This window comes from Mastomys coucha, unplaced genomic scaffold, assembly GCF_008632895.1.
Source record: "Mastomys coucha isolate ucsf_1 unplaced genomic scaffold, UCSF_Mcou_1 pScaffold6, whole genome shotgun sequence".
NCBI lineage: Eukaryota > Metazoa > Chordata > Mammalia > Rodentia > Muridae > Mastomys > Mastomys coucha.
Window position 1 is genome coordinate 129235639 of NW_022196912.1, and position 25138 is coordinate 129260776.

At 39.9% G+C, this 25138-nt stretch overlaps 1 protein-coding gene across 3 annotated transcripts in view; it reads left to right on the forward strand.

The window, feature by feature from the left end:
• Ncapg2 (non-SMC condensin II complex subunit G2) overlaps window positions 1–25138 on the forward strand; it is a 60293-nt gene that overhangs the window by 29567 nt on the left and 5588 nt on the right. For all 3 annotated transcript variants that reach the window (XM_031355800.1, XM_031355801.1, XM_031355802.1), the window contains exons 16-27: window positions 2400–2573; window positions 5343–5413; window positions 6000–6153; window positions 6266–6439; window positions 7135–7251; window positions 7336–7476; window positions 7875–7974; window positions 10270–10457; window positions 11649–11789; window positions 15116–15219; window positions 18311–18411; window positions 19980–20079. In XM_031355800.1, coding sequence (XP_031211660.1) covers window positions 2400–2573; window positions 5343–5413; window positions 6000–6153; window positions 6266–6439; window positions 7135–7251; window positions 7336–7476; window positions 7875–7974; window positions 10270–10457; window positions 11649–11789; window positions 15116–15219; window positions 18311–18411; window positions 19980–20079 — 1565 coding nt within the window. The remainder of the gene's footprint in view (window positions 1–2399; window positions 2574–5342; window positions 5414–5999; window positions 6154–6265; window positions 6440–7134; window positions 7252–7335; window positions 7477–7874; window positions 7975–10269; window positions 10458–11648; window positions 11790–15115; window positions 15220–18310; window positions 18412–19979; window positions 20080–25138) is intronic.

Here is a 25138-nt window from a genome sequence, read left to right on the forward strand (position 1 = left end):
CTGAATTGATGTCCTTTTCTCTTTGTCCTTCTATTTGGCTTGGCTAGGCTGAAATTGTCAGTAAATACTGCTAAAGAACTATAGAAAGTAGGTGTGCAGTGGAAGGAGAATAGACTATAGAATGTTGTGACTTTGTGTTCATACCTTGGCTGACCAGTACCTTTTCATGTCCTCAGAGCTGTCTGATTGGTAGAGTTTGAGTCCCTTCTGCTCTTCTACTCTTTCTGCATTGTAGATAGGGTATGTGACGCTTTTCCGGGACACTTAGCTGGGTTGTGATGTGATCAGTAGGTGATCTACTTATCAGACTGCCACATGAGATAGTTGGCATTGGTAGAAGTGGGCAAACATCTTGCTGTGGGCCACTGCAGCCTTGTACTGGGATTGCAAATGAATTTGCGAAAGTGAACATGAATTTGGTAATGTACTAGTTGAGAATGTTTTACGTATTGTAAATATTGAAGACATTCTTTAACCTTGTTACTAACAGCTACATACTACTGTGAAAGCTTGCAGTATCTTTTAGGTCAAGTTCTGTATCATTAAAAAAGGCAATCATTTCTATTGTACCTTATGTAAAAACATAATTTGAATAAATTCTCATTCTAGGTTGACAGAGGCTCAGAATACATATCTACAATGTAACTCACGTTAGAAAAAAAATATATAACTTGTCATTTAAGTATATTTAGAACATATATATGTGTGTGTGTGTGTATGTGTGTATCTAAAATGTTTAATTTTTACTCTGTAGACCAGGCTGGCCTCAAACTCAGAAATCCACCTGCTTCTACCTCCCAAGCGCTGGGATTAAAGGCGTGCGCCACCACTGCCCTGCTTTAATTTTGTTTTTAAGGTAGTCTCACTATGTAGCCCTGGCTGTCCTGGAAATCCCAGGGTTGCTTTGAACTTGTGACAGTCCTCCTTCTTATTGCCTCCTGAGTGCTGGGATTATAAGCACACACTACTATGCCCAAGGTTTTAAGGAACTTTTTTTTAAAGATTTTCTCATGATGCCAGGCATGGAGGCATACAAATTTGAATCCCAGGATTTGGATGGTAGAGGCAGATGGGTCTCTGTGAGTTTAAGAATAGCATAGTCTATATAGCTAGTTCCACGACAGCCAGGGCCATGTAGAAAGACCCTATCTCAAACAGAGACCTTTTCATGGCCATCATTTAATGTCCAAAGATAGTCTTTGCTAACACAAAACATTGGAACTATTACTTAGAAGCCTGGTATTATAGCCTATTCTGCTAAAATAAAACAAGGAACCATTACTTAAGAACCTAGTACATTTGTCAAGTGTTATTCTCAAAGGGGAAGAGTGGGTTTCATAAATTCTAATGAGTCTGCTGTGCTAAAATATTGAGCTTCTGTGGTTTACTTTAAAATAAATAAATTACTTATGTTTCTTAGGCTGGTAAATACATAAAGATCACATGCTGTAATGCTAAGTATAAATGTAAGCGTTCTCTACTAAGTAGCTTTTCTGTTCACAGAGTTAGAGCACAGAAAAGGTAAGGTCAAGGCAGAAGGAAAACTTTGATCAGTTTGTCACATGTTTCAGGTAGTATCCAAGATTGCTTTATCAGTCTGATTGGCCTTATTACATTCCAAAGCATTTAGTGTATGCCAACACAGTTACTAGGGAGAAACTATGTTTGCTTTTTTGTATTCTTATTAGTCAGGATCAGCTTTGTACTCACTTTTGAATGGTGAAAACTAAGCTGAGTCATCCTCCTCATCTCAACGTTAGGAAGTTGCTTCTGTCATCTGTGTGTGTGTGTCTGTGTTTCCCCAAGTCACAAGCCAAGTCTGGTCACCAGCTCTGGAGACAGGGATTTTGTTATGCACATCTAGTTTGCACTGAGCATTCTGCTATGGGTTAATTGTGAACTGCCAGCATTGTTAATAGGAAAATATAAACAGGTTTGTTTTTCAATAAGTTAAAGAAACCTATGATTTTAGTGATGGTTGGCTACTATTAATCACTTTCCAGCTATGAGTTAGATCTTGCTGGTCTTAGGAAAAAAGTGTCTAGCAGTGCCTGCCTACTGGGCAGGCTAAAGTTGTACAGCCATGCTTAGCAATGACCTTGTACTGTAATCCCATTTGCATGGGGTGTGTTAGTTTCTGATTTTAGAAGAGTTTTAGTTCATATAGACTTTCATTTAAAAATATAGTTAATTTACAGTCTATTTCTTGGATGGAATTTGGAAATAAATCTACATCCGTAGTCTAATGAGGTTCTAAAATAGTGAAGAAAGTTTTATTGTACCATAGAAGTTGACATTGCAATATTTATATTGTTTTGTGTCTGTAATTCTGAGCGGGGCTTTAGAACTTTTAATACTTGTTATTAGATTCTTTCACAGTAACATTGTTTGTGTCTTAGGTACTAGAGCAAACATTGTCAGTGAATGACACTGCGTCCATGGCAGGTTTACTAGAAATCATTGTGATCCTCTGGAAGAACATCCATAGAAGTCTGGAAAATAATAAAGAGGCCAAAGTGTATACCATCAACAAGTTCGCCTCAGTGCTTCCAGAGTACCTGCAGGTATTCAAGGTAAGTCTGGGCCATTTTTGTTTTTTGTTTTTTGTTTTTTTGTTTTTCAAGGCAGGGTTTCTCTGTATAGCCCTGGCTGTCCTGAAACTCACTCTATAGACTAGGCTGGCCTTGAACTCAGAAATCCACCTGCCTCTGTCTCCCAAGTGCTGGGATTAAAGGTGTGTGCCACCACCATCCCCCGGCGTGGGCCATTCTTATAAGTAAGTTTGTGGTGATAGGTTTCATCTTTAGGAGAAGTTCTGTCTTGTATATACAATGGGAAGGTTGTCGTGGCCCTTATCTTGGCATGAGGTTTTATACATATATCTCCATGTTAAATATATAGATTTATTAAATAAAAATGTATTTTAAAAATGTCCTCTGATGATTTCATTCCCTTCCTTTATTCTGATGCTATGCACTGCTCCTGTTCTCGTCTCTTCTTCCCTTTTATGCTCTCTGAGCCCTTTCTTCCCAATATGACCTTTATATCTTTTAAAAAAAATTTATCTCCTGAGTTTAATTAAGATTGCTTGCTTGCATATATATATATAATATTTACCAGATTATGGACAAGAAAGATGACTTTTCACCCAGCTACTATGAACTTCCAGTAGCCCCTCAGCTAGGAGTGGAGTCTCGTAAGCTCATTCCAAGCTGGAATATTGAAGGGCTCAATCTTGTATAGTCTTGTCCAGCTAAGCACAGCATCTATGAGTGTATCGGTGGCACAGCTGTGTCATGTCTGGAGGAAAGCAGCTTCCCTATTCTTTGAGTCTTGCTTTGTTTTTCCTGCTCCCTCTTCCGTGATGTTCTCTGAGCTTTGGTAGGGAAGGAGCTGATGGTGCTGCCCGATTTAGGGCTGAGTATTCACCAGTCAGTCTCAGTACTTTTACCAGGTATGAGTCTCTGCATTCATTGATACCTACCTCAAAAATAGGCTTCTTTGACCAAGGTTGAAACTGGCACTAATCTATGGGTTTAAATTTACAGATTTAGAAGTAGTTTGACAGCATGCATATTTAGCAAAGCAAAAGCAGTAGTTTTCCCACTAGGACTTACACTTTGGCCATGGCTTTTGGTCAGTTTTTAAAGTGGTTGGTTATTCCACTATTATACCAGTGGGTCCATCTCACCTGACACCCATATTGTTGCTTTCAGGGTCTGCTGAAGGGAAAGACCATCAGTTGCCTCTCTAGCAGCTTGCATAGCCGGCCAGCCTGAAAGAGGAAGTTTTTGGCTGAGTTCCAGCTTGATCTCTCTTTGTCTATCAATCAAAGTGTGTAGTATCTTCGGCAATTAGATTTTTTTTTTTTCTTTAAAGACAGGATTTCTCTGTGTAGCTCTGGCTGTCTTGGAACTCACCCTGTAGACCAGGCTGTCTTGGAACTCACTCTGTAGGCCAAGCTGGCCTCGAACTCAGAAATACACCTGCTTCTGTCTCCCAAGTGCTGGGATTAAAGGTGCACACCACACCACCACTGCCCGGCTAACCTAGTCATTTCTAAAAGACCTTCCTCCAAATTACCATTTTAGAGACAGTGAAATTTCAATTTGAATTTTAGAGGAAACTTTATAGTCTTGGTACTGAGACTATACGCTGTAAATTTGCCACATGCATTATTCCTCTGTGTGCTTTTATATAAAATCTTTTAAAGCCTTTGTAAAAAAGTCATTATTTCCTCCCCGACTTCTGTTTTTTTTTTTTACTTTTGTCTTGCCCCTCCCCACATTACACCTTGCTGTGGTACCCCTGTCCTCTTGTTAGATGTTGTAGGATGGACACAATTATTCTCTTCCTTGTTCTTTGAGGGATGGTCGATGAATTCAACCTAGAATTCATCAATACGGCTAGTTTAGCTAATCAGCTTGCTCTGAGGATCTCTTTTTGAGCACTAGAATTACAGATAGGCTGCCACACCCACCCAGAATTTATGTCAGTTTTAGGAATCCTAACCCTACCCTTGAAACTTGAATGGCAAGGACTTTAGCTACTGAGCCTTCTCCCCATCCTTATGTGGGATTCCTGATGGAATCTGAGAAATTAAAGCCTGCTCAGCTTCCTTTACTGTTGCAGTCGTAGTACTAATCAAGGTGCAGTTTACTGCACTTCATACACTGTGGGTCTCACTGAGCTTGCTTTCTCGTGCTTGGCTTCATTCCGTCTCTAACAGCACTCTGCATTTTAGGAGGAGGAAACCAACTGCGTTTAGGCCCTTTCCTCTGGGTTTTCCTTGATGCAAGCTCTTAGGTGTAGGATCCAGTTAGACTGAAATTTATTTTGCAGCTACAAAGCCTGTGTATTCCATCAAATAACATTATCTGATTCATCTTGTAAAAATATTATCTGAATAGCATAGTACTCTCAAGCATGTTGTTCAGGATAATTAGTCAACTTTTTCTTGTCATTAGAAGTGTTAAAAGTATTTACATACAGCTCTATGACTGTACTTGCTGCACTTAGTATTTGCTCAGTAGTAAAGGTGGTATAGAAATGTCAGGATGCCGGGTGGTGGTGGCGCACGCCTTTAATCCCAGCACTTGGGAGGCAGAGGCAGGTGGATTTCTGAGTTCGAGGCCAGCCTGGTCTACAGAGTGAGTTCCAGGACAGCCAGGGCTATACAGAGAAACCCTGTCTCGAAAAAACAAACAAAAAAAAGAAATATCAGGATACTTGATTCAAGTAATCTCATCTTCAACCCAAGGGGCATAATAGATTTGATTTTCTCTAGGCAGTGACTATTGTCAAATCTTTCATTAGCTTGATGTTTCTTTTTGTGTTCCCAGGATGAGTGCTGTAAGATCCCTTTGTTCATGCTAATGTCCTTCTTGCCAGCCTCTGCTGTCCCTATGTTCAGGTATGCTGTCACAGTGCAAGAATCTGTTCTCACTGGGGTTTGATGTCCTCTACTCTGTGCCTCTCCTGCCTTCCCTGCTGCTATGTGGAGAGATAGTTAGGATGTGATTTCAGTGAGCTCTGAAGTTGTTGAGAGAGACCATGAGGACCTTGACTATGACTTTACCTGACGTCTGGGCATGTTCTCATGCCCAGCGTAGTTATCTCTAGTGCTCAGGTCACTGCCGGCTATGCTGTGAGTACTCATGGGATGGAGTTAGCTGGGGAGGGAAATGGGAAGGATCTAGGAGAAGTTGGGGAAGGGAAAATTGTGATCAGAATATATGAAGAAAAAAAAAGGAAAAAAATAGTGCCCTAAATTAGGACCTCAAGAAGACAGCTGGCTCTGGAAACAGAAGGTTGAAGTGTGGGTCATGTCCTTTTGCATACTGCACACTGTTAGGGATTTCAGGGTAGAACAAGTACCAGTGTAACTATGAGGCCTGTGTTCCCTTGATACAAATTATGTCTTGGTTTTCCTTACCTGTGGGAAAGTGGGAGTTTTTTGTAGAGATTTTAACCATGTTTTCTGTACTTGACATTTTCAGCTGTGGTGTGATTTCTGTTCTGAGAAATCAGGAGGAGAATGTTACAGGCAGGAGCTACTGTACCTTGCTCGATTGTCTCTGTTCCTGGGGGCAAGTGGGGCATGTCCTGGAGCTCATTGTGGACTGGCTGCCTACAGTGCCACTTCAAGCCAAGGTTTGTTTACAGCTGTGCCCCTGAAATGTGGAGAACAAGGGCATCTGGAAACTGTGCAATGTTCTGGGAACACAGCTTCTAATTGCCTCTTTGTTTCACTGCTTTTCTTCAGAGTAATTTGGCCTCTAAACGTAAAGTGCAAATCAATGACACGTGCTTAGTGAAACCTGAGTTAGCATTGTTGTACATGGAATATTTGCTGACTCATCCAAAGAATCGAGAGTGTCTCTTCTCTGCACCCCAGAAGAAACTGAACCAGCTTTTAAAAGCACTTGAGGGTTCCAAGGTAACTACTTATCCTGGAAGTTAAAGTGACTTCATATAGCAGTAACAGTGATGCAGTAAGATAGAGTTTTCATGTTTTGGTGCTGTAATGTTTGCAAGCAGGAAAAAAATTGAGAATGAGCATCTAGACTCTGAAGTGTACAGGAGAGGTTGGGAGCAGACTCATTTCCAGGGCCTGTCTCCCTACAAGCAATGCTTAGAGCCCACATTTCTCCAAGGTTTCTAGTGTGTCAGGGCTCCAGTTCATCTCTTGTCCAGCATAGTGGTCAGTGAGGAAGTACTAGCTCCCTTAAGTCTTAAGCTGTGTTTTCTAGGACTCTTGGGAAACTATGTGACATGAATTCATTGTTCCCAAGTGTTCTTCGGAATCCTTTTTTCCTTTGCTGCAACCCTGGTCACTTCCTGTATGATTCTCCACTGAACAGTTCTTATTGCTACTACCCAGGATGGTGGTTCGGCAGAGCCTGCCCTGAGGAAATGGACTGTGGTACTTGTGGGCAGTGGTCCAGTGGCCCTGTGTACCTGCCAACTATGTTGTGTGCTTCTAACAATGAGCTGGTAGTGCTAGGTGCAAGGATGGCAGCCTGAGCTGCATTGCTATAACCCTCTTGTGTGCCTGTGGCCAGGCACTTTCCACCTTGTTTTGATGTAGTCACATGTCATTCAGAGTGTGGGCCCTGGCTTGTAATTTTACAGGCAGATCTGGAATCATTTCTTCAGTCTCCAAGTGGAAATCCCCTCAACTTCAACAAAGCAACTGCCCTGCATGCCTTTGGTCTGTACTGTAGGATGAGCGTCCATCTTCAGTACAAGGTATGCTGTCTGGTTCTCTTGGTCTAAGCATTATGTATCAAGGCTGCTTTTGTTATTCATTAGCTTCCTTGTTGTGTTGGACAGTTTTGCTCAGAAGAGAAAATTCATCTGTCCATCTTGAATGACACTGGGTCTTGGTTAGAAAACAAAATTTTACCTCTTCTTGAAGACCAAGAAGAGGAGTATCTGAAGCTCCGGAGGGATGTTTATCAACAGATAATCCAGGTCAGCCGCTGAGATACAAAGCTTCTTCTCTTGACCTTTTGCTATATTTTCTTGATGGCTTATTTTGTTGTAAAGTGGTTTTAGACCCTTATATTGCTTTATAATACCTAAAATGGCATTTCTTTTTACAAAACACAATATACATAATTTCAGTTCAATTTAACATGTTACACATGAATGGGCATTTGGTTAGGTTGATGGAATTGCAAACATTGTCTACAGAGTTCTTAAAGAAACAATGAAAATATGTGTATTTATGGAAATTCCTTTAGCAATATAGTTGTGGACATCTTTTTATAACATTAGTGCGTCACATCTTGGAAGAGAGGATTTGTGGGCTTGACTGCCTTCCTTGTTAAATGGTTTTTGTTGTTAATGGACCCTTGCATGTCTTACAGACTTACCTGGCTGTCTGTAAAGATGCTGTCATGGTAGGACTTGGAGACCCTAATTTTCAAATGCAACTTTTACAGCGGAGTTTTGGAATAATGAAAACAGGTACCATTGTATTATTCATCCATTAAGGGAATGTTTGAAGCAATAAGTATTTATAGCTGCATTCCCTTCCTCTGTAGGTAAGAATTTGGCTTCCAAGCACTTGACATGTGTTCCAAGTAACACATACTGACTTTTGCCAGAGCAGTTGTTTATTAGCTAATGCAGCTGGCAGTTTCAGGATGCGTCTGATGTCAGGCGCACTGTCCAGTTTCTGACAGGGTTCCTGGGGGTTCTGCTCCCTAGATCTGCCGTGTTAGTGGGCAGACTTCTCCACCTGGCATCTATGTAGAGACCCTCCCAAAAGAAGGGTGTAAGTGATGTGGCCAGGAGGGTGGCACACCTGGCACCAGAGCTAGTGATGCCTCTGACACAGTATATGACAAGAAGAGCTCTACTGAGCTATGACCTTGCATCTTCCCAAGGCCCCAGTCATCTTCTGTGGTATGGACCGCTAGTAGTGGTTTGTAACTACACATCCCAGTAACTGAGCTCTATGCAAATGTCTTCCTACATTTGAAATTTTCAATTTTTAAAGTCTAGTAGTTAATGAGCGAGGCCATCCTTCATTGAATTCTGTTTAGCACATTTAGTTGGGTGAAGTTAGCCATTGCATTCAAGTGATGTGAGTGATCTACTTGGAATTGAAATAATCAAAATTCATCCATCACTTCATCATTTAGGAGTTGTTTTGCCTAAGGGATGAATCTATTTTTAATTATGTATAAAATTTAGTATTATAGAACTAACCAGATTTTGCTGTCCAGTTAGTCCATTTTATCACATGGTAGTGCCCAAGCTCTTTAGATCAGGTTCAGAGCTGGACCTGAGTCCAGTAGTTTAGGGAGGTAAGTAGAGTCTACTATGTTTTGAAGTTTTTGCTCTGCTTGAAAGAGGCAAAATGAAGAAGCCATTTTCAGAAATTAGTTATATGTCTTAGTTACTTTGCTATTGCTCTGATAAGATACCATGATCAAGGCAATTTGTACAAAACAGTTTATTGGGGAAGCGAGTCCCTGACTTTCATGGCAGGGAGCATGGCAGCAGGCAAACAAGCATGGAGCTGGAGTAATAGCTGAGAGCTTACATATTGAGACACAGCCATTAGTCAGAAAAAGAGAGAGCTCATTGGGAATGGCATGAGTTTTGAAACCTCAAAGCCTGTCCCAAGTCACACACCTCCTCCAGCACAGTGGCCCAGATTAGGATGTCTGGTTCTTGGTCAGCAGTATCCTGGTTTAAAGAAGTTCATTGCCTGTCCCATCAGTGGATATTCCACAGACTAATGGATATGAGGAATGAGTTCTTCCACCGTCCTCTGAATGAGAGTGTTGTGGTTTTGTGGTTTTATTCAGCTGCTTATTGATTCTGGCAGGGTCTTAGACCTAGAGTGGATTCCTCGAGCGCTTCTGGGATGCAAAGTCTGCCTTCCTGTTAGCAGGAAGGTTTGGGGCACACTTGGCTATGGTCTCTGGCAGCTTGCTGGATCTTTAGTCCATTTTGTAGGTGAATGGCTTTTTACCCTTCATATCCAGACCCATTCTCTGGGCATTCTTGTGGTCACCTGGACAATAGGCTTTCTATGAGTGACATCATTTCTGTACCTTATTGCATGCTTGTTTTATTTTAGTGTATCTTGTACCATGGATTCTGGCAGGAGGTTTGCTGTCCAGTACCCAAAAGTTAAAGGTGAATCAGCACTTGAGCCATGTGTTAGGGTGGCTAGGGTGATATAGGGTCCCCTTGACACTCCCTGGGGGCAGACCACTGTCTCTGGTTTTGTAGCTTTTACTAGAAAGATTGATTAGAAAGGTAAATGGAATAATAGTGTTATTAGGCTTATATACAGAGTGAATTTTACCAGATTATGTACCCAGTGGGAGGTAATTGAAAAAAACAAAAAACAAAAACAAAGGAAACCAATTACTACTGAGTATCAGAAATCTCTGAGGTTATCAAATGATATTGAGAGATGTGAGGTTGGAGTTGTCTTTTCTGGGTTTTCACGTAGGTGTTAATATAAGAGAAAGTTTCTGTTTTTTAAATCATGTGTCATAGAAGTCACACTGCCAGTTGTTCACATGCAGTGACCAAAGTTCTTAGTTTCCTGATAGAGTCAACTGTGCTGTTGCTGCTGGGGAAGAAGTGTCTGTGTGCTGGCTCTAGTTTGGCTCAGTCTGACGAGATGCTGGGTGTTGACTCAATAGGAGTGGGTTCTTCCATTACTGCCATATACATGTACTGAGCAATTTCAACTAAGTCGTGTGCTTAGGTAATTAATGTTTCTTTTCTTTTTAGTGAAGGGATTTTTTTATGTTTCATTACTTCTTGGCATTCTGAAGGAGATAGCTGGGAATACCATGATGCATGGAACAGGTTCAGATGAGAAAGTCACAGTGCTGATTGACTTAGTCCAGAAAGTGTTTCAGAAGATGTTGGAATGTGTTGCCTGTATCTTCAGGAAGCAGCCTGAAGAAAGTCTGCAGGTACTGTGCTTGAACGTGCTGAGTTATTTGATGGGGTGGGTGTTAGTAGGAAGGGTGGATGGGTATTCTTAGGGTGGCTGGGTTACATGTGTAGAGACTGTGGCTGTCCAATTGACTCTCACTGTGCTGTCTGCTAAAGGCATTGAGTGATGGTTGATGCCAACCATTCTTTGGTGGCATGTAGATCCACATTCTCTACCTCAGTGACTGAGGTCCCAGATAATATATTTGTGAAGATGCTCATTTGAACAGAGACAGTGACTATCTGGGAGATTGCTAATTCCCGTCATTTGTTAATGTCCCATGTAGAGCACCCTGAAGGGACCATGGTTTTCTGTTGATTGTGGAAAACTCATAGACTGAGATGATTGAGGAGCCAGGTCCTAAAAAAATAAAAAAATAAAAAATCAAAGGAACTAGATCTGTTTCTAAAAACAGTACAAAGCCAGTTCCTGAATAAATTATATTGTTAACAGAAAGAGATATTTTTTTCTATCAGTAAACTATTGTTGTTTCAATTTTTTTAAAAAAATGTTTAAATGAGAGGTTGTTTATGAAATACTAAAGAGTCTCAACTTTATTCTAGCCTTAGCTGATGGAAATATGTGAACATTGCTGACATTTTTTATTTGGCTTATGCCTGATCTTAATATCCCTGCCAAGTCTACCCCATCCATCGAGTAGTGTCATTCAGAATACACTGCCTGAGCTCATGGTTTTATTTTAGTGTTATTGCTTTTTTTCTGTTATCCCTCCCTCTTTACTATTGATATTTTTTATATTTTGGTTTGTTTTATTTTTTGTTGTTGTTTTTGAGAGAGGTTCTTTTTATTGTGGAGCTCTGGCTGTTCTTGAACTCACTGTGTAGACCAGGCTGGGCTTGTAATCACAGAAGTCAACCTGCCTCTGCCTCCCAAGACATATGCCACCATGCCCAGCAGGCATTTTATTATTATTATTATTATTATTATTATTATTATTATTATTATTATTATTATTAAGCCAATATCTTACTCTCTAGCTTAGCTTGGCGTGAAGCTCACAATGTAGCCCAGGCTGGCCTTAAACTCACCTTAGTCCTCCTGCCTCAGCCTCCTGTTTTGCTTTTATATAGGTGTGAGCCACCGTTTCTTTCCTTCTTTCTTTCTGATTTCTAGCTCTACTGACAATGACTGGTGTGATTTCTTGTAGCTCTTTCATTCTGTTCAGACCCCTCTTCATGAATTCATCACCACTCTCCAGTCCTGGCACAAGGACACTGCAGTGCACCATGCTGTGCTTTCGACTCTGGTTGCTGCACCTGTGGTTGAGACCAGCCACCAGCTGCAGAAGGTGAGCTCTGTCGATCCTGAAGCTGCTGTTTCTAGCCTGCCTACTTACAGGACCTGCTTAGGTCTGTCCACTTTTGCTCAGGACTGTTTTGCCAGTTCCTGTACTTTGCCATTCAGCTAGTTGGCTATCTAGAGCCATATGGCAACTATGGAGCATATGCTAAGGATATTCTCACTCCTGACTGAGATGCATCTAGGCTCCATGATGTGGACATGACTATTGGTTCTCAGACTTTTGAGTGAGTTGATAGTTTCTCAAGGTTTCTCTTTGCTGAAGATGAGATCAGGGATAGCTGGGCAAACCGTTCAGGACTGCTCTGAACTTTATTGGTACACGGTAGTTTACATCTCTGCATGTCTTTCTCTTTTCATTCCAACAGTAGGAAGCTTGAATATTATGTATGAGTGTTTTAGCTACATGTGTTTATGTGTACCATATGCATGCAGAGACCATAAGAGGATATCAGTTACTCTACAACTGGATTTACAGGTTGTTGTCAGTGCTTAAGTCTGGGCTCTTCTGTTAAAAACAACAGGCTCTCAGCTGGGCGGTGGTGGCGCACACCTTTAATCCCAGCACTTGGAAAGCAGAGGCAGGCGGATTTCTGAGTTCCAGGCCAGCCTGGTCTACAGAGTGAGTTCCAGGACAGCCAGGGCTACACAGAGAAACCCTGTCTCGAAAAACCAAAAAAAAAAAAAAATAATAATAAAATAAAATAAAAAATAAAGAAAGTGATAACAGTACCATAGAGACCATACAGAATGGACTTTTTCTTCTTAGGCTCCGAGATGTCCCACATACACATAGGTAGTGACTTGGAGGAGAGTGAGCTTACTCACTGATTGTATGTACTTACAGATGGTCATGCACTGCTTGACCATGGGTATTCTGAGAAATGAAGATACAAATTCTCATTGTGCCACACCCTTAGTATGCTTATACAGATGCTAGCACTGTCAGCATAGCGCTCTAGGGCATTGTCAGATACACTGTTGCTTGCTGCCTAAATGTCAGCATACAGCATGGTCAAGTGTAAACTATTTTGTTTTTATGTCTGTGAGTGTTTGTCTGCATGTATATGTGTGCATGTCAGGTGCCTATGGAGGTCAAAAGAGGGCATCAGATTCCTTGGAACTGGAGTTAACAGGTAATTTCTGAAACACCATGATGATGCTGGGAGCCAAACCTGGGTCCTCTACAAGAGGAACAAATGCTCTTAACCACTGAGCTATTTCTTCAATCCAAAAAGATTATTTTAATTTTACAAAGTTTTGTATAAAATGTTAACATGATGTTTATCAAATTCTAAAACATAAGGTAGAATTTATAGTTATCTGAATAAATCTAGCACTAGGACTTAACTTCAGAAGGCTATACAGCTGAAGTTACAAAGAATTAGTGGCCTTTACACAGACCTGGACCCTGAACTTGCCAGGCTCAGCACAGTCTGCTCATGGTTTTTATATTGCCCTGTACTGTGCGGTGAGCCAAGTAGTGTGCAACAGCTGAGTCTGTGCCCTTTTCTAGTTAGACTTGTACTGCTCTGCCTCTTCAGAAGAGCACTGATGACTGCGCTGTTTTCTGAAAAGCTCTGTCCTTGACTGCAGATTGTTCTTTTTTCATTTTCTTGTCAGTTTTCCTTGTGGGATCTTCCTGGTTGGTTTGCATACACATTTAAGAATACAGTTTCCTTTTATGTCCTATCTTTGACTGTCCTCTTAGAATATATGCTTCACAAAGTCTGCTTTGTTAGTTTTGTAGCCAGCCTAGCTTTCTCAAGCTTCATGTTTGTATAGGAATTCTGTTTTTAGATTTTACTTCTGACCTGTCTTTATAGTTAAGGTGTTGTAAGTATCATATAAGTGATTTATAAAACCCCCACTCCTGACAAGTATCTTCATTTGGGATGCTTATAAGTTTATCTGATGTTAAGAAAGCTACTGATGTGTTTGCTCTTAAGCTAATCACATCAGCATTTAAGACAGGGACTCACACCTTACATCACCTTGGCTTAGAACTCAGGATAAACCCCCGCCTCTCCCTCTACAGTATTGTGTCACAGGCATAAGCCACCATGCCTAGCTTTTTCTACTGCTATAGTTTATCTTTTCTATGGGTTGGCTCTTACTTGGTTTCTCTAGAGCAATGTTTCTCAACCTGTGGGCCACAACCCCTTTGGAGTGTTGAGTGACCCTTTCACAGGGGTCACCTAAGACCATTGGAAAATATAGATATTTACATTATGATTCGTAACAGTAGCAAAATTACAGTCATGAAATAGCAATGAAAATATTTTTTTTTGGTTGGGGGGGGTCACCATAACATGAGGGATTGAAGGCAGCATTAGGAAGGTTGAGGATCACTGGTCTAGGGGTTTTCATGGGTGTCAGTTCATCACAGTGCCTTCATGAATTCACCTTACCTTGTACTTTGTAGAACTCTCCTAGTGATAGTCACCCTGCTAGAACTTCCTTTCCATCTTTGCTGTTGTCAGATGTTTTATCTTGACATAATCTAAAAAGTGTTATTGTATTTTACATTAATTTTATTTTAGTACTTTCAGTGTGTCATAAATATATATTTCAACACATAGGTTGGTGGGTGCTAAACCTTATAATTTAATGTAGTGTCCCCAAGACAGCAAGACTCAGGCAAAAGACAGGGAGGGAGAAATAAGGTGAGATGGGCATGTTCACACTTCAGTGATTACAGGAGAAAACAGACATAAGCCCCTCTGGGAATGGGAATTACAAATTCTTTCAGAAACTGCTTCCATGAGGAACTTACTCGTCAACAGTGAATGACCAGTCAGCCCTCATATGGTTGGTTGTAGAGTGTTGTCCAGGGTGTGTCCTATGAGGATCTGTCACATTAGTTACAGGTATGTTCTGTCAAGCTAGTGGGCAGAGGCCAGGCTGCTGCTCCACATCTTGTAATTCATAATCAGGGCAATATATCCCTACTCTGTCTGTTGTACAACAGGGAAACTTTAGACCCAAACACCAGCATTCTGAGACAGAGATTTTAATCTGGGCTGAGAAGGAGAACTGGTTAAAGTAGCTTAGCATAAAGTATATTGTTTATAGAAGATGATAGCAAGTTAGATAAAGGCTATTTGATAAAGTGCTTGCTAAGTGATATATCCTTTATTTCACTGAGTAAAATGTCCTTGGGTAAAATAATGCCATATTCATAACTAAGTATAGTGAAGAAAGCTTGTTTTTGAGTTTTAGGAATGCTTTTGTTGGGTAGAAGAAACCCATATCAGTGTGAACCAAGTTGTCAGTCCAGGCCATTTATAATATACTAATCTGAAACATTTCTAGGTTTCTGATATTGAAGAGCTGACTGTACCACAATGTCTTGCTGACCTTCCTCCATTTTCAAGGTGTTTGGTGGGAGTAATAATGAAGTCTTTGGATGTGGTCAGGTAATTGTCTTCTCTCTCTGATTAGCACAACCCTTTCTATACTGGTTCCCAGCGCCTTGTGCTCTATTACCTTGTACTCTCAGTTTTCAAAGGCATTTTTACCCCCTTGAGAAAAACAGTTTTAGCTATGTTTATTACAACTAAATTCTGGTAGAAGGGGGAAAAAAAATGTGTGTACAAAAATGTTTTTTGGTAGGTGGTGGCACAGGTCTTTAATCTCCACACTTGCAGCAAAGGCAGGTGGATCTCTGTGAGTTCGAGGCCAGCCTGGTCTACAGAGCAGGTTCCAGGACAGCCAAAGCTACACAGAAAACCTATCTTGAAAAACAAGCAAACAAACAAACAAAAGCCAAAAAACTTGTGTGTTCTAGTTTCCTTCTTTGTGGCTTTGATAAAATACTAACCAGAATCAACTTGAGGGGGAAGGGTTTACTTAGCTTTCAGGCTATACAGTCTATCATATAGAAACTAACAGGAGCTGAAAACAGAGACCATTTAGTTGCTCTGCTTACTTTTGCTTGCCTGTACAACTCAGGATCACCTGTTCAAGGCTGGCGCCTCCTACAGTGGGCTTGGCCCTCCAGTATCAATCTTAATCAAGCATGCGCACAGGTCAGTCTGCTGGAGGTATTTTCTCAATTGAGGTTCTGTCTTTCCAGGTGACTCTAGTTTGTGCTAAGTTAACAAAAGCTAAGTAGCAAAGTTCACCCATTGTCATTTTGAGTTACATATCACTATTAAACCATGCCCTTTCCTTTCATGTTAATATCACAATATAAAACATTGTATAACTTTAAAAGTATCAGTGTTACATTAAAAGTCCCATGGTTTTTAAAAATTTCAGTACCTTTTAAAAAAAAAAAAGAAAGAGGGCTGGAGAGATGGCTCAGCAGTTAAGAGCACTGCTCTTCCGTGGGTCCTGAGTTCAAATCCCAGCAACTACATGGTGGCTCACAACCATCCGTAATGAAATCTGATACACCGTCTTCTGGTGCATCTGAAGACAGCTACAGTGTACTTACATATAATAATAAATAAGTCTTAAAAAATAAAAGTATAAAAAGAAAAAAAGAAACTGGACTTTCAAAGTAGTATTTCTTTAACTGTGGGCTCCTGGAAAACAAAAAATAACTTACATATTTTGTTATTATAAGAGGGAAGAAGCAAGGCATAAAAACAGTAACACTTAAGCAAAACCAAAGACCATCAGTGTAGCTTCAAATTATTTGGAATTCACATAAGATCTACTGGGCTCCCAAGTACTTGAATACTCCCCCCCCACACACACACACACACACAGCTTGTCTAGTAGACTCAGGCTGGCTCTTTATAATACCTGCTGTTGTCCTGAATGGCTGTCCCAAGGACCTGGCATCTCTAATATGCTGGAGTCCCCATTGCTAGGGCTTTACATTCACCAGTGATTTTCTGGTCTCCCTGTGGGGACTCCAGCTTTGCCATATGGTCCCAAGCTTCAGCTGCTTTCTATGACCCCTTCATGCCTTCCAAACTAGTCCATGTGGGAAACTCTTAAACATTAACATGTTTGGCTACCAGCTTGGGTTACAGTCTTGCTCCAACTCCCCCCACCCCCAAAAAGGCCCCCAACCTCTTTGTGCTGACCCTGTGGAAGTACTCTCCAGATATCACCTCAGTGATGCTAGTCTTAGGAATCACAGCTGATTCTTCAGCTCCCAGCTAACCAGTATAATTTCTTTTAGTGACACAAAAGCTTTCATTTCAATAGATTATTAATTTAAATTAAATCATATAAACAACTCTGTTAGAAATCATGCTTTCCTCTGAAACTTCACAAAGAAGCCTTGGTTTGTATCTTTTTCAACATCCCTATCTTCCCAGAACAGCTCATTAGGCTCTGAACACTCAGTGGCCTCTCTAGTTCAAAGCTCCAAAATCCTTCCACAACCCTCCCTCAAAGCAATATGGTCATGTCCACCACAGCAGTATTCCACTCTTTGGTATCACTTTTGCCCTACTTTGCTTCTCTGTTAACTCTGATAAAACACTGAACAAAAACAGTGTGAGAAGAGTTTATTTGGCTTACATATCCAGTTACATTCTATCATTTAAAGAAGCTGTGGCAGGAACTTGGAGGCAGGAATTAAAGCAGGGACCATGGAGAAAGGCTTGCCGGCCAGCTTGCTGTCTCCAAGGCTTGCCTTAGTTTGCTTTCTTATATAACCAGGACTGCCTATCCAGAGGTGGCTCCACCCACAGAGGGCTGGGTCCTCCCACATCTATCACTAATCAAGAAAATGTGCCATAGACTTGCCCAGAGACCAGTCTGATAGAGGCAGTTCTCAATTGAAGTTCCCTCTTCATGGGTGACTAGTTTGTTTTAACATAAGAAGAACTTACCCAGCACACTGTATTTTCAGAAGACTGCAGATGAAACATCAATGCAGTTTTTGTTCAACATTCAGCTGTAACTTGGCTCCGCAGCCCATTTATCCTTTGACTGGAATTCTAGGCATGGGACGGACAATACAGAGGGATTTGTTTTTCAGACTTTGAACACATGTGACTCTACATAGTGTGGATGCATTCTGTGAAATTATGTCATTTTGAGAGCTGCAGATTGCTTTTCAGTAGCATACTAAATATCTTTTTGTTGTTGGGTTTTTTTTGTTTTGTTTTGTTTTGTTGGTGGTGGTGTTTTTTTTGAAACAGGGTTTCTCTGTGTAGCCCTGGCTGTCCTGGAACTCACTCTGTAGACCAGGCTGGCCTCGAACTCAGAGATTTGCTTACCCCTGCCTCCCAAGTGCTGGGATTAAAGGTGTGTGCCACCACTGACTGGCACTAAATATCTCTTAATGTACATTTGAATTATAGAAAATAGCCAGTGTTTTTCAAAGGCCATAGTTTTCCTCTTCTCTTCCTATGCATACCATGTGGTTTTACCTTTTCATCTTCAAGAACTGACATGTAATATACATAGGGGATGACCTCAGGCAGCTTCCCATGTTACCTAAGAAGTGGTGGTTTTAATTATGCATCAAACTTGTCCATGCTTATCTTTCTATTAAGTACTAAGATGTGGAATAATTTCAGATGTTTGCTGATTTTATAGGTCATTTTTGGATGAACTAAAGGCATGGGTAACTTCTGGTGATATTGAAGGCATTGTGTACCTCACAGCTGTTCTGCATATTATTTTGGTTATTAACAAAGGTTGGTTATTTTATTTCTTCTTCTTCTGGTGCATTACTGATAATGTCCTGTTTGCTCTTAATGTTAGAGGCGTTTGGGAATTTGGCCTCTTTCACCTCACTTCTTCCAGGATAGGCTTCTCACAGCCTTTTCAGCCTTGTTCCCGAGTGCTGTCTAAGTACAGTATGGCCCACTGGGCCTCTCTTTGTATAAGCTCCTCTTTCCCTTTTATTTGACCTGTTGGGTGTAGGTAACTATCACTCTGTACTTCAGAATTGGATCCCTCCCTTCTTCCTTTCCCCCCTTCTCCCCTTTCTTCCTTACCTCCTTTCCTTCTTTACTCTTTCTTCTCCCCTTGCCTTCTATAGGCTAGGTACGTGCTCTGTCACTGAGCCATGATACCAGCTCCCCTTTTAATTTTGAGTCTGGCCTTGAACTTCCTTTAACCCAGACAGGCCTTGCACTTGGTGTCTTTCTGCCTTACCCTTGCTAGTAGCTGGGATTGTAAGTCTGGCCCACTAGGTCTAGCTCCAAATTGAACTGGTATTGATTTTGCCCAGTGTTACTTGTGTCTAAAAATCTAGGTGAACTTGGTAGCACAGATCTGCAAGCCCAGCTACTTAGGAAGCTGACAAAGGAAGTTTGGGGCAATATTATTGAAATCCAGTCTAAAAAATAATTCTAAAATATATTTTTCTTTTTAAACAATGGACATGTTGGCATTATGCCTCTTGAATGCTTATCCCTTAGAAGTAGTACTGGAAAAATAATTGGCAATACCTGTAATATGTCAGCCTCTGTGAGGTACAGTGGCATCCTTGTTGGCTGACTATATTCAGGTTTCCATATATGTGGTAAAGTTTTACTGATGTTAAAATATCTTTCAACTCTAATCCTTTATAGGCAAAGATATCTGCTATGCCATGAACTGGATGTCTGCCACATCTGGAAAGATTTACAGTGGCTGAATAACTTTCATCCACATGTCTCGAACAAGAATTCTTTCAGATTTGGAAGTTCATAGTGGCTTTTTTTTTTCTATGCAAAATATATTGTTTGAAAATCCTTCAATTGAGATTTTTAAATCTGAAATACTTCAAAATCTGAAACATATAAGTGGAACAAAAAGTCTTGAATTCTCAGATGATGCAGATTACAGATTTTGGAGTTAGGGTGTTCAGTCTATTATGTTTCTTAAAAAAGTTTGTTAGACCCAGTTTGGGCATCAAAAAGGCTTGTCTGAGGGCCTTCCCCTGATTGAGATGCACAGAGCACTTGTGTTCTAAGGAACAAAGGATATGCCATATAAGGGGATGTAAGCATGGATGTTGGGTGCTGAGCACCTGTCAGTTATATAAGCATTGGGTGAATGTGATTTGTGCAGGTTTTCATTCCTTTCTGGTAACTGCATTATCACTGAAAGCAGATGTACTCTCATAGCACCTCTGTGGAAGTCATAATTCTCCTGCAGTCAGCCAGGGCTAACTTGTAAAACAAAAGCCAAAGAACTGATCCCATGTGTGCAGCCAAGTATGTGTATATGTACTGATGTTGATATCTTTTGCTTTTTCAATGCAATCTTTCTATAGGTAAACATTTACGTGCAAAGGTGATGGAAGTTGCAGCAACTGTGAACAGAAAGCTGAAGACCTTTATGGAGATCACTTTGGAAGAGGATAGCCTTGAAAGGTAAATATGAGACTTACTCCAGCTGAGAACTAGGTATGTTTGGATTGCTCTTTTATTCAGTTTGTTGGAGTCAGGTAATTAGAAGCTGGGTATAGGATACAGATTGTGGTGGTTTGAATGAGAATGGCCCCCATAGTTCAAGTGTTTGAATGCTTGGTTCCCAGTTGGTAGGACTGTTTGGAAAGAATGAAGAGGAGGTGTGCCACTGTCTGTGGACTTTGAGGTTCCACAAACCACAAATTACCCATTTCCAGCCTGCTCCCTCTTTGCCTGGGCTTCTGGATCATATGTAAGCTTTCAGCCTGTGCTCAAGTGCCTTTAGTTGCTGCTATTATAGACTATGACTCCCTGGAACTGAGAGCTCCCAAATTAAAAGCTTTCTCTTGTAGTTGCCTTGGTCATGGTATTTTCTTGAGGCAATAGAACGGTCACTAAGACAGATGCTTCTGTTTGGCATACTAATGCTTTTCAGAAACAAAAGAAAACAAGCATTTGTAAAATTTTGCTAAAGAAAAAAAGACCATGTACTTCAACTCCTGATTTTCAAATGAGACATTGTTTTGGATGTTTTTCTTTATTTGAAAACCACAGGTATTTCCCAGGTATAAATACAGGTACATCTGGGAGTATCACGGTTTGTTCTTAGCCCTTGGTGATATTATGGGGTGCCCACCAGAGAAGACCACTCAGATACAGTTTATAGCCAATTGAAAGTCTTTATTCCAGCCAGCTGAGACTATACTCAGTTATTTGGGACCCAGGTATAAAAGCCAAGCGTTTAGAGTAAGGGCTTTTTAAAGGCAAAAACCACATCCTGACATCTCCCTCTACAGTTTCGGGGGAGGTCATTCTTGTACAGACAAGAAGTCTGACAGACCCTAAATAAGTTAGTGGACAGCTTGACCTTGGATTCCTTTGTAATGTTGTCTTCAGTGTCTTTGGTGCCTCAGAATTTTTATTATACAAGTCTTTCACTTCCTTAGATTTATCCCAAAGTTTTTTTGTTTTGTTTTGTTATTTTGAGGCTATTGGGAATAGGTTTGTTTGTGTTTTTTTTCTTGGTATGCTTGTTGTTGACATATAGGAAGGCTAATGATTTTTGTATATCAATCTGTATCCCACTACTATGCAGAATGGATTTATTAGCTGTAGGAGTTTTGTGGTATGCTTTTTAGGGTCTTCTTTATAGAGAACCACCATGTCATCTACAAAAATAGATGTTTTGACTTCTACTTTTTCCTATTTGTATCCCCTCTATCTCCTTAATTTGTCTTACTGCTCTAGCTAAGCCTTCAAGCATTGGGCCGGGCAGTGGTGGTGCACACCTTTAATCCCAGCACTTGGGAGGCAGAGGCAGGCGGATGTCTGAGTTCGAGGCTAGCTTGGTCTACAGAGTGAGTTCCAGGACAACCAGGATAACACAGAGAAACCATGTCTCAAGAAACCAAAAAAGAAAAAAAAAAAGTCTTCAAGCACTGTACTGAACAAGAATGGAGAGCTTTTTGAAAATTACCTTTATTTAGTTTAGATATGCCAACCTGCCCTCCCCACCCCCCATATCCCTAGATTCTTCAGGATTTTTTTTCATGAATAGATCTTGGATTTTGTTAAAGATCTTTTCTGTGTCCAATGAAATGGTCATATGATGGAGTTCCTTTATGTGGTGGATTGAATTTACTGATTTGTATATGTTGACCTATTCCTGTGTCTCCAGGATGATGCTCACTTGATCATGGTTAGTAATCTTTTTGATGTGTTTTTGAGTTAAATTTGTAAGTATTTTATTGAGAATTTTTGTTTCCATATTCATCAGAGTGATTGACCTGTAATTTTTTTTTTGTTAGATCTTTGTCTGGTTTTGGTATCAGAGATACTGGCTCCATAAAAAGAATGTATTTTCTTTATCTTGATTTAATTTTGGTAGTTATAATATATATTGAAGTTTATCCATTTCTTTTAGATGTTCTAGTTTAATTTAATATAGGCTTTTAAAGCATGTCTTTTAATGTTCTCTTGAATTTTTCTTGGTTTCTGCTGTAATGCTTCTCTTTTTACCTGGGTTTTTTTTTTGTTTGTTTGGTTGGTTGGTTTGGTTTGGGGTTTTGTTGTTGTTGTTGTTTTTTGTTTTGTTTTGTTTTGTTTTTTGGAGACAGGGTTTCTCTGTGTAGTCTTGGCTGTCCTGGAACTCACTCTGTAGACCAGGCTGGCCTTGAACTCAGAAATCCGCCTGCCTCTGCCTCCCAAGTGCTTTATCTGGTTTTATTAATTTGGATCCTTTTTCTCTGTTTCAGTTATTTTGGTTAAAGTTAATCTTATTACTTTGTTTAAAAAACCAACTCATTTATTGTTTTGTCTGTTTTTTCCTCCTCTTCTTTATAAAGCTAGGTTTCATTCTGTAGTGCTGGTTGGCCTAGAACTGACTGTGCAGACTTAATGTTGGTGTTGAATTCAGAGATCCACCTGCTTCTGTCTCTCAAAGTATTGAAATTAAAGCTGTGTACCACCATTTCTGGCCTGACCTTCTTTCTTTTCTTTTCTTTTTCTTTGAATCATAGCCAATTTTATTCAAATTCTCTAAAATTTGTAGCAGACATGTTAATTGATTCTAAAGATGTATGTCATCCTTTATACACAGTGATTACTGTGTCTTCAACTTATTCCTTTTTCTTCTTTTCTTTATAATCCTTTAATAGAAGCCAGAATCTTGGGTTGCCCAGTTGGGAGCCTCTAATCTACTGTTCTGATTAAGTTTCTTTTCAATATTCATGGCCAACATTTGGCTTCTAAAAGAAAGACTTTTAGTCTTTTCAATCACTTGCTGGTAGGGCGAGACTGCACTGTTGCTGGCTTTTAATACTGTCTTTGAGTCTTGTTTGTTCTTGTCTTTCCAAGGCCTTCAGGTGCCACATCAGTTTGTTCGTGTGAAATCAAATCTATCTCTCTATCCCTCTCTTCCACCCTTGCCCGCCTTCCCTCTCCCATTTCTCTCTCCTATCATTCGTAGGTCTTACTGTGATATAACTTTCCTCTTAGGACTGCCTTCATTGTATTCTATAGATTTGGTATGTTGTATTTTTATGTTCATTCAGTTCTAGTACTTTTAATTTTCTTCTTGGTTTCTTCCTTGACCCAATTTTCAGTCAGAAATGTATTTAGTATCCATAAGTTCATGTATTCTCTGTAGTTTCTATAGCTGTTGATATCCAGCTTTATTCCTTTGTGATCACAGAATACAAGATGTTCTCTTTATTTTCCCAAATTTGTTGAGATTTGTTTTGTGTCCCAATATGTGGTCAGTTTTAGAGAAAGTTCTATGGGCTGCTGAGAAGAAAGTGCATTCTTTAGTGATTAGTGTTTTTCTTAGAGGTAGCAAAAAGATGAATCTTGTTCTCTAATCTGTTAATCTATATCTATTTAGTAATTGGTAATGTTGATACTAAGAGGTATTACTGGACAGTGTGGTAATGTTTTCTTAAACATCTTTTGATTAATCATTATGAGTTTTATATTGCATGTTCCCTCCTGGGTATATTTAATTTTCTCCTCAAACTGAGGTATTTTTCAATAACCTGGCTTAGTGGACATGTGCTCCTTATTTTACCAAGGTAGAATTTTCTTTCCCTTTGATTACAGCTGATAGTTTTGCTAGGTATAGTATTTTGGAGTTGGCATCTGTGGCTTTATAGAACATCATTCTAGGTACTTCTCTCTTTTGAAGTCACCATTAAAAAGCCAGGTGTTATTCTGATGTGCCTGCCGTTGGATGTGAGTTGGTCTTTTTCTCTTGCAGCTTCTAATGTCCTCTCTTTGTTCTGCACTTAGTGGTTGGATTATTATGTAACGTGAGAGTTTTTTCTGATCCTATTTGGTGTTCTGTATGCCTTTAACACCTAAATAAGATCTCTTTCCTTAAGTTTGGTAAATTTTATTTTATGATTTTGTTGAAACTGTTTTCTATGCCTTTGACCTGGGTCTCTTTTCCTTCTATACGTATGCTTTATAGGTTTAGACTTTACAGTTTCCCAGGAGTCCTGCTTGTTCTATTCCTCAGTTTCTCAATGTTACCCTGGCTGTTCTCGAACTCACTCTGTAGACCAGGGTAGCCTCAAACTCAAGAGGTCTGCCTGCCTTTGTTTCCTAAGTACTGAGATGAAAGGTGTGTGTCACCATGCCTACCTTGAGATTAAGTATGTTTTTAATGAATAATTCATTTCATCTGTCTTCTCTTCAGCTTTTGTCTTCTGTTTTCTACAAGTCCAATGCTATTGGTAAGAGTTTTCCTCTTTATTTTTTGTTTGACAGCATGTTTCATTTTGAGTCTTTTTTTTTTTTAAAGATTTGTTTAATTATTAAATGTAAGTACACTGTAGCTGTCTTCAGATGCACCAGAAGAGGGCATCAGATCCCATTACAGATGGTTGTGAACCACCATATGGTTGCTGGGATTTGAACTCAGGACCTTCAGAAGAGCAATCAATGCTCTTAACCACTGAGCCATCTCTCCAGCCCCCATTTTGAGTCTTTTCTGACTTTTCTTCAGTGATTCTCTTTAGTAAATTCTATTTTGTATCTTAAAAGTTTTTCATTATTTTATTCAACTGTTTATGCCTTCACAGCCTCCATTTGTTATTTAGCCATTTGTTCATATTACCCTTGAATTTCTTGAACTTACCTTTAATTCCTACTTTGCAATTACTGTCTTCTGCCTTAGCTAAGTTGCTTTTCTCAGGAAACATTACAAGGAATATGCTAAAATCTGGAGATGTTTTGCTTATTCATGTTGCCTGTGCTTTTGGAATGGGGCCTTGGCATCTGGGGTTGGGTTTTTTTTTTTTTTTTTTTTTTTTTTTTTTTTTTTTTTTTACTAAGTTTTTAGAGTTTTGTTCATCATTACATGAACTTGTCAGGTTGTGGATCAGCTGAATGCTGTTTAGTATTCAGTCTTGAGGTAACTCTATATTGATGTGTGAATGGAGTATGAGAAGTGGTCCTGGCTTACCTTGGTATAGGAACATCTTCTGCACCTAGGAGTAAACCTTCTATGGCTTTAGATTCTTGT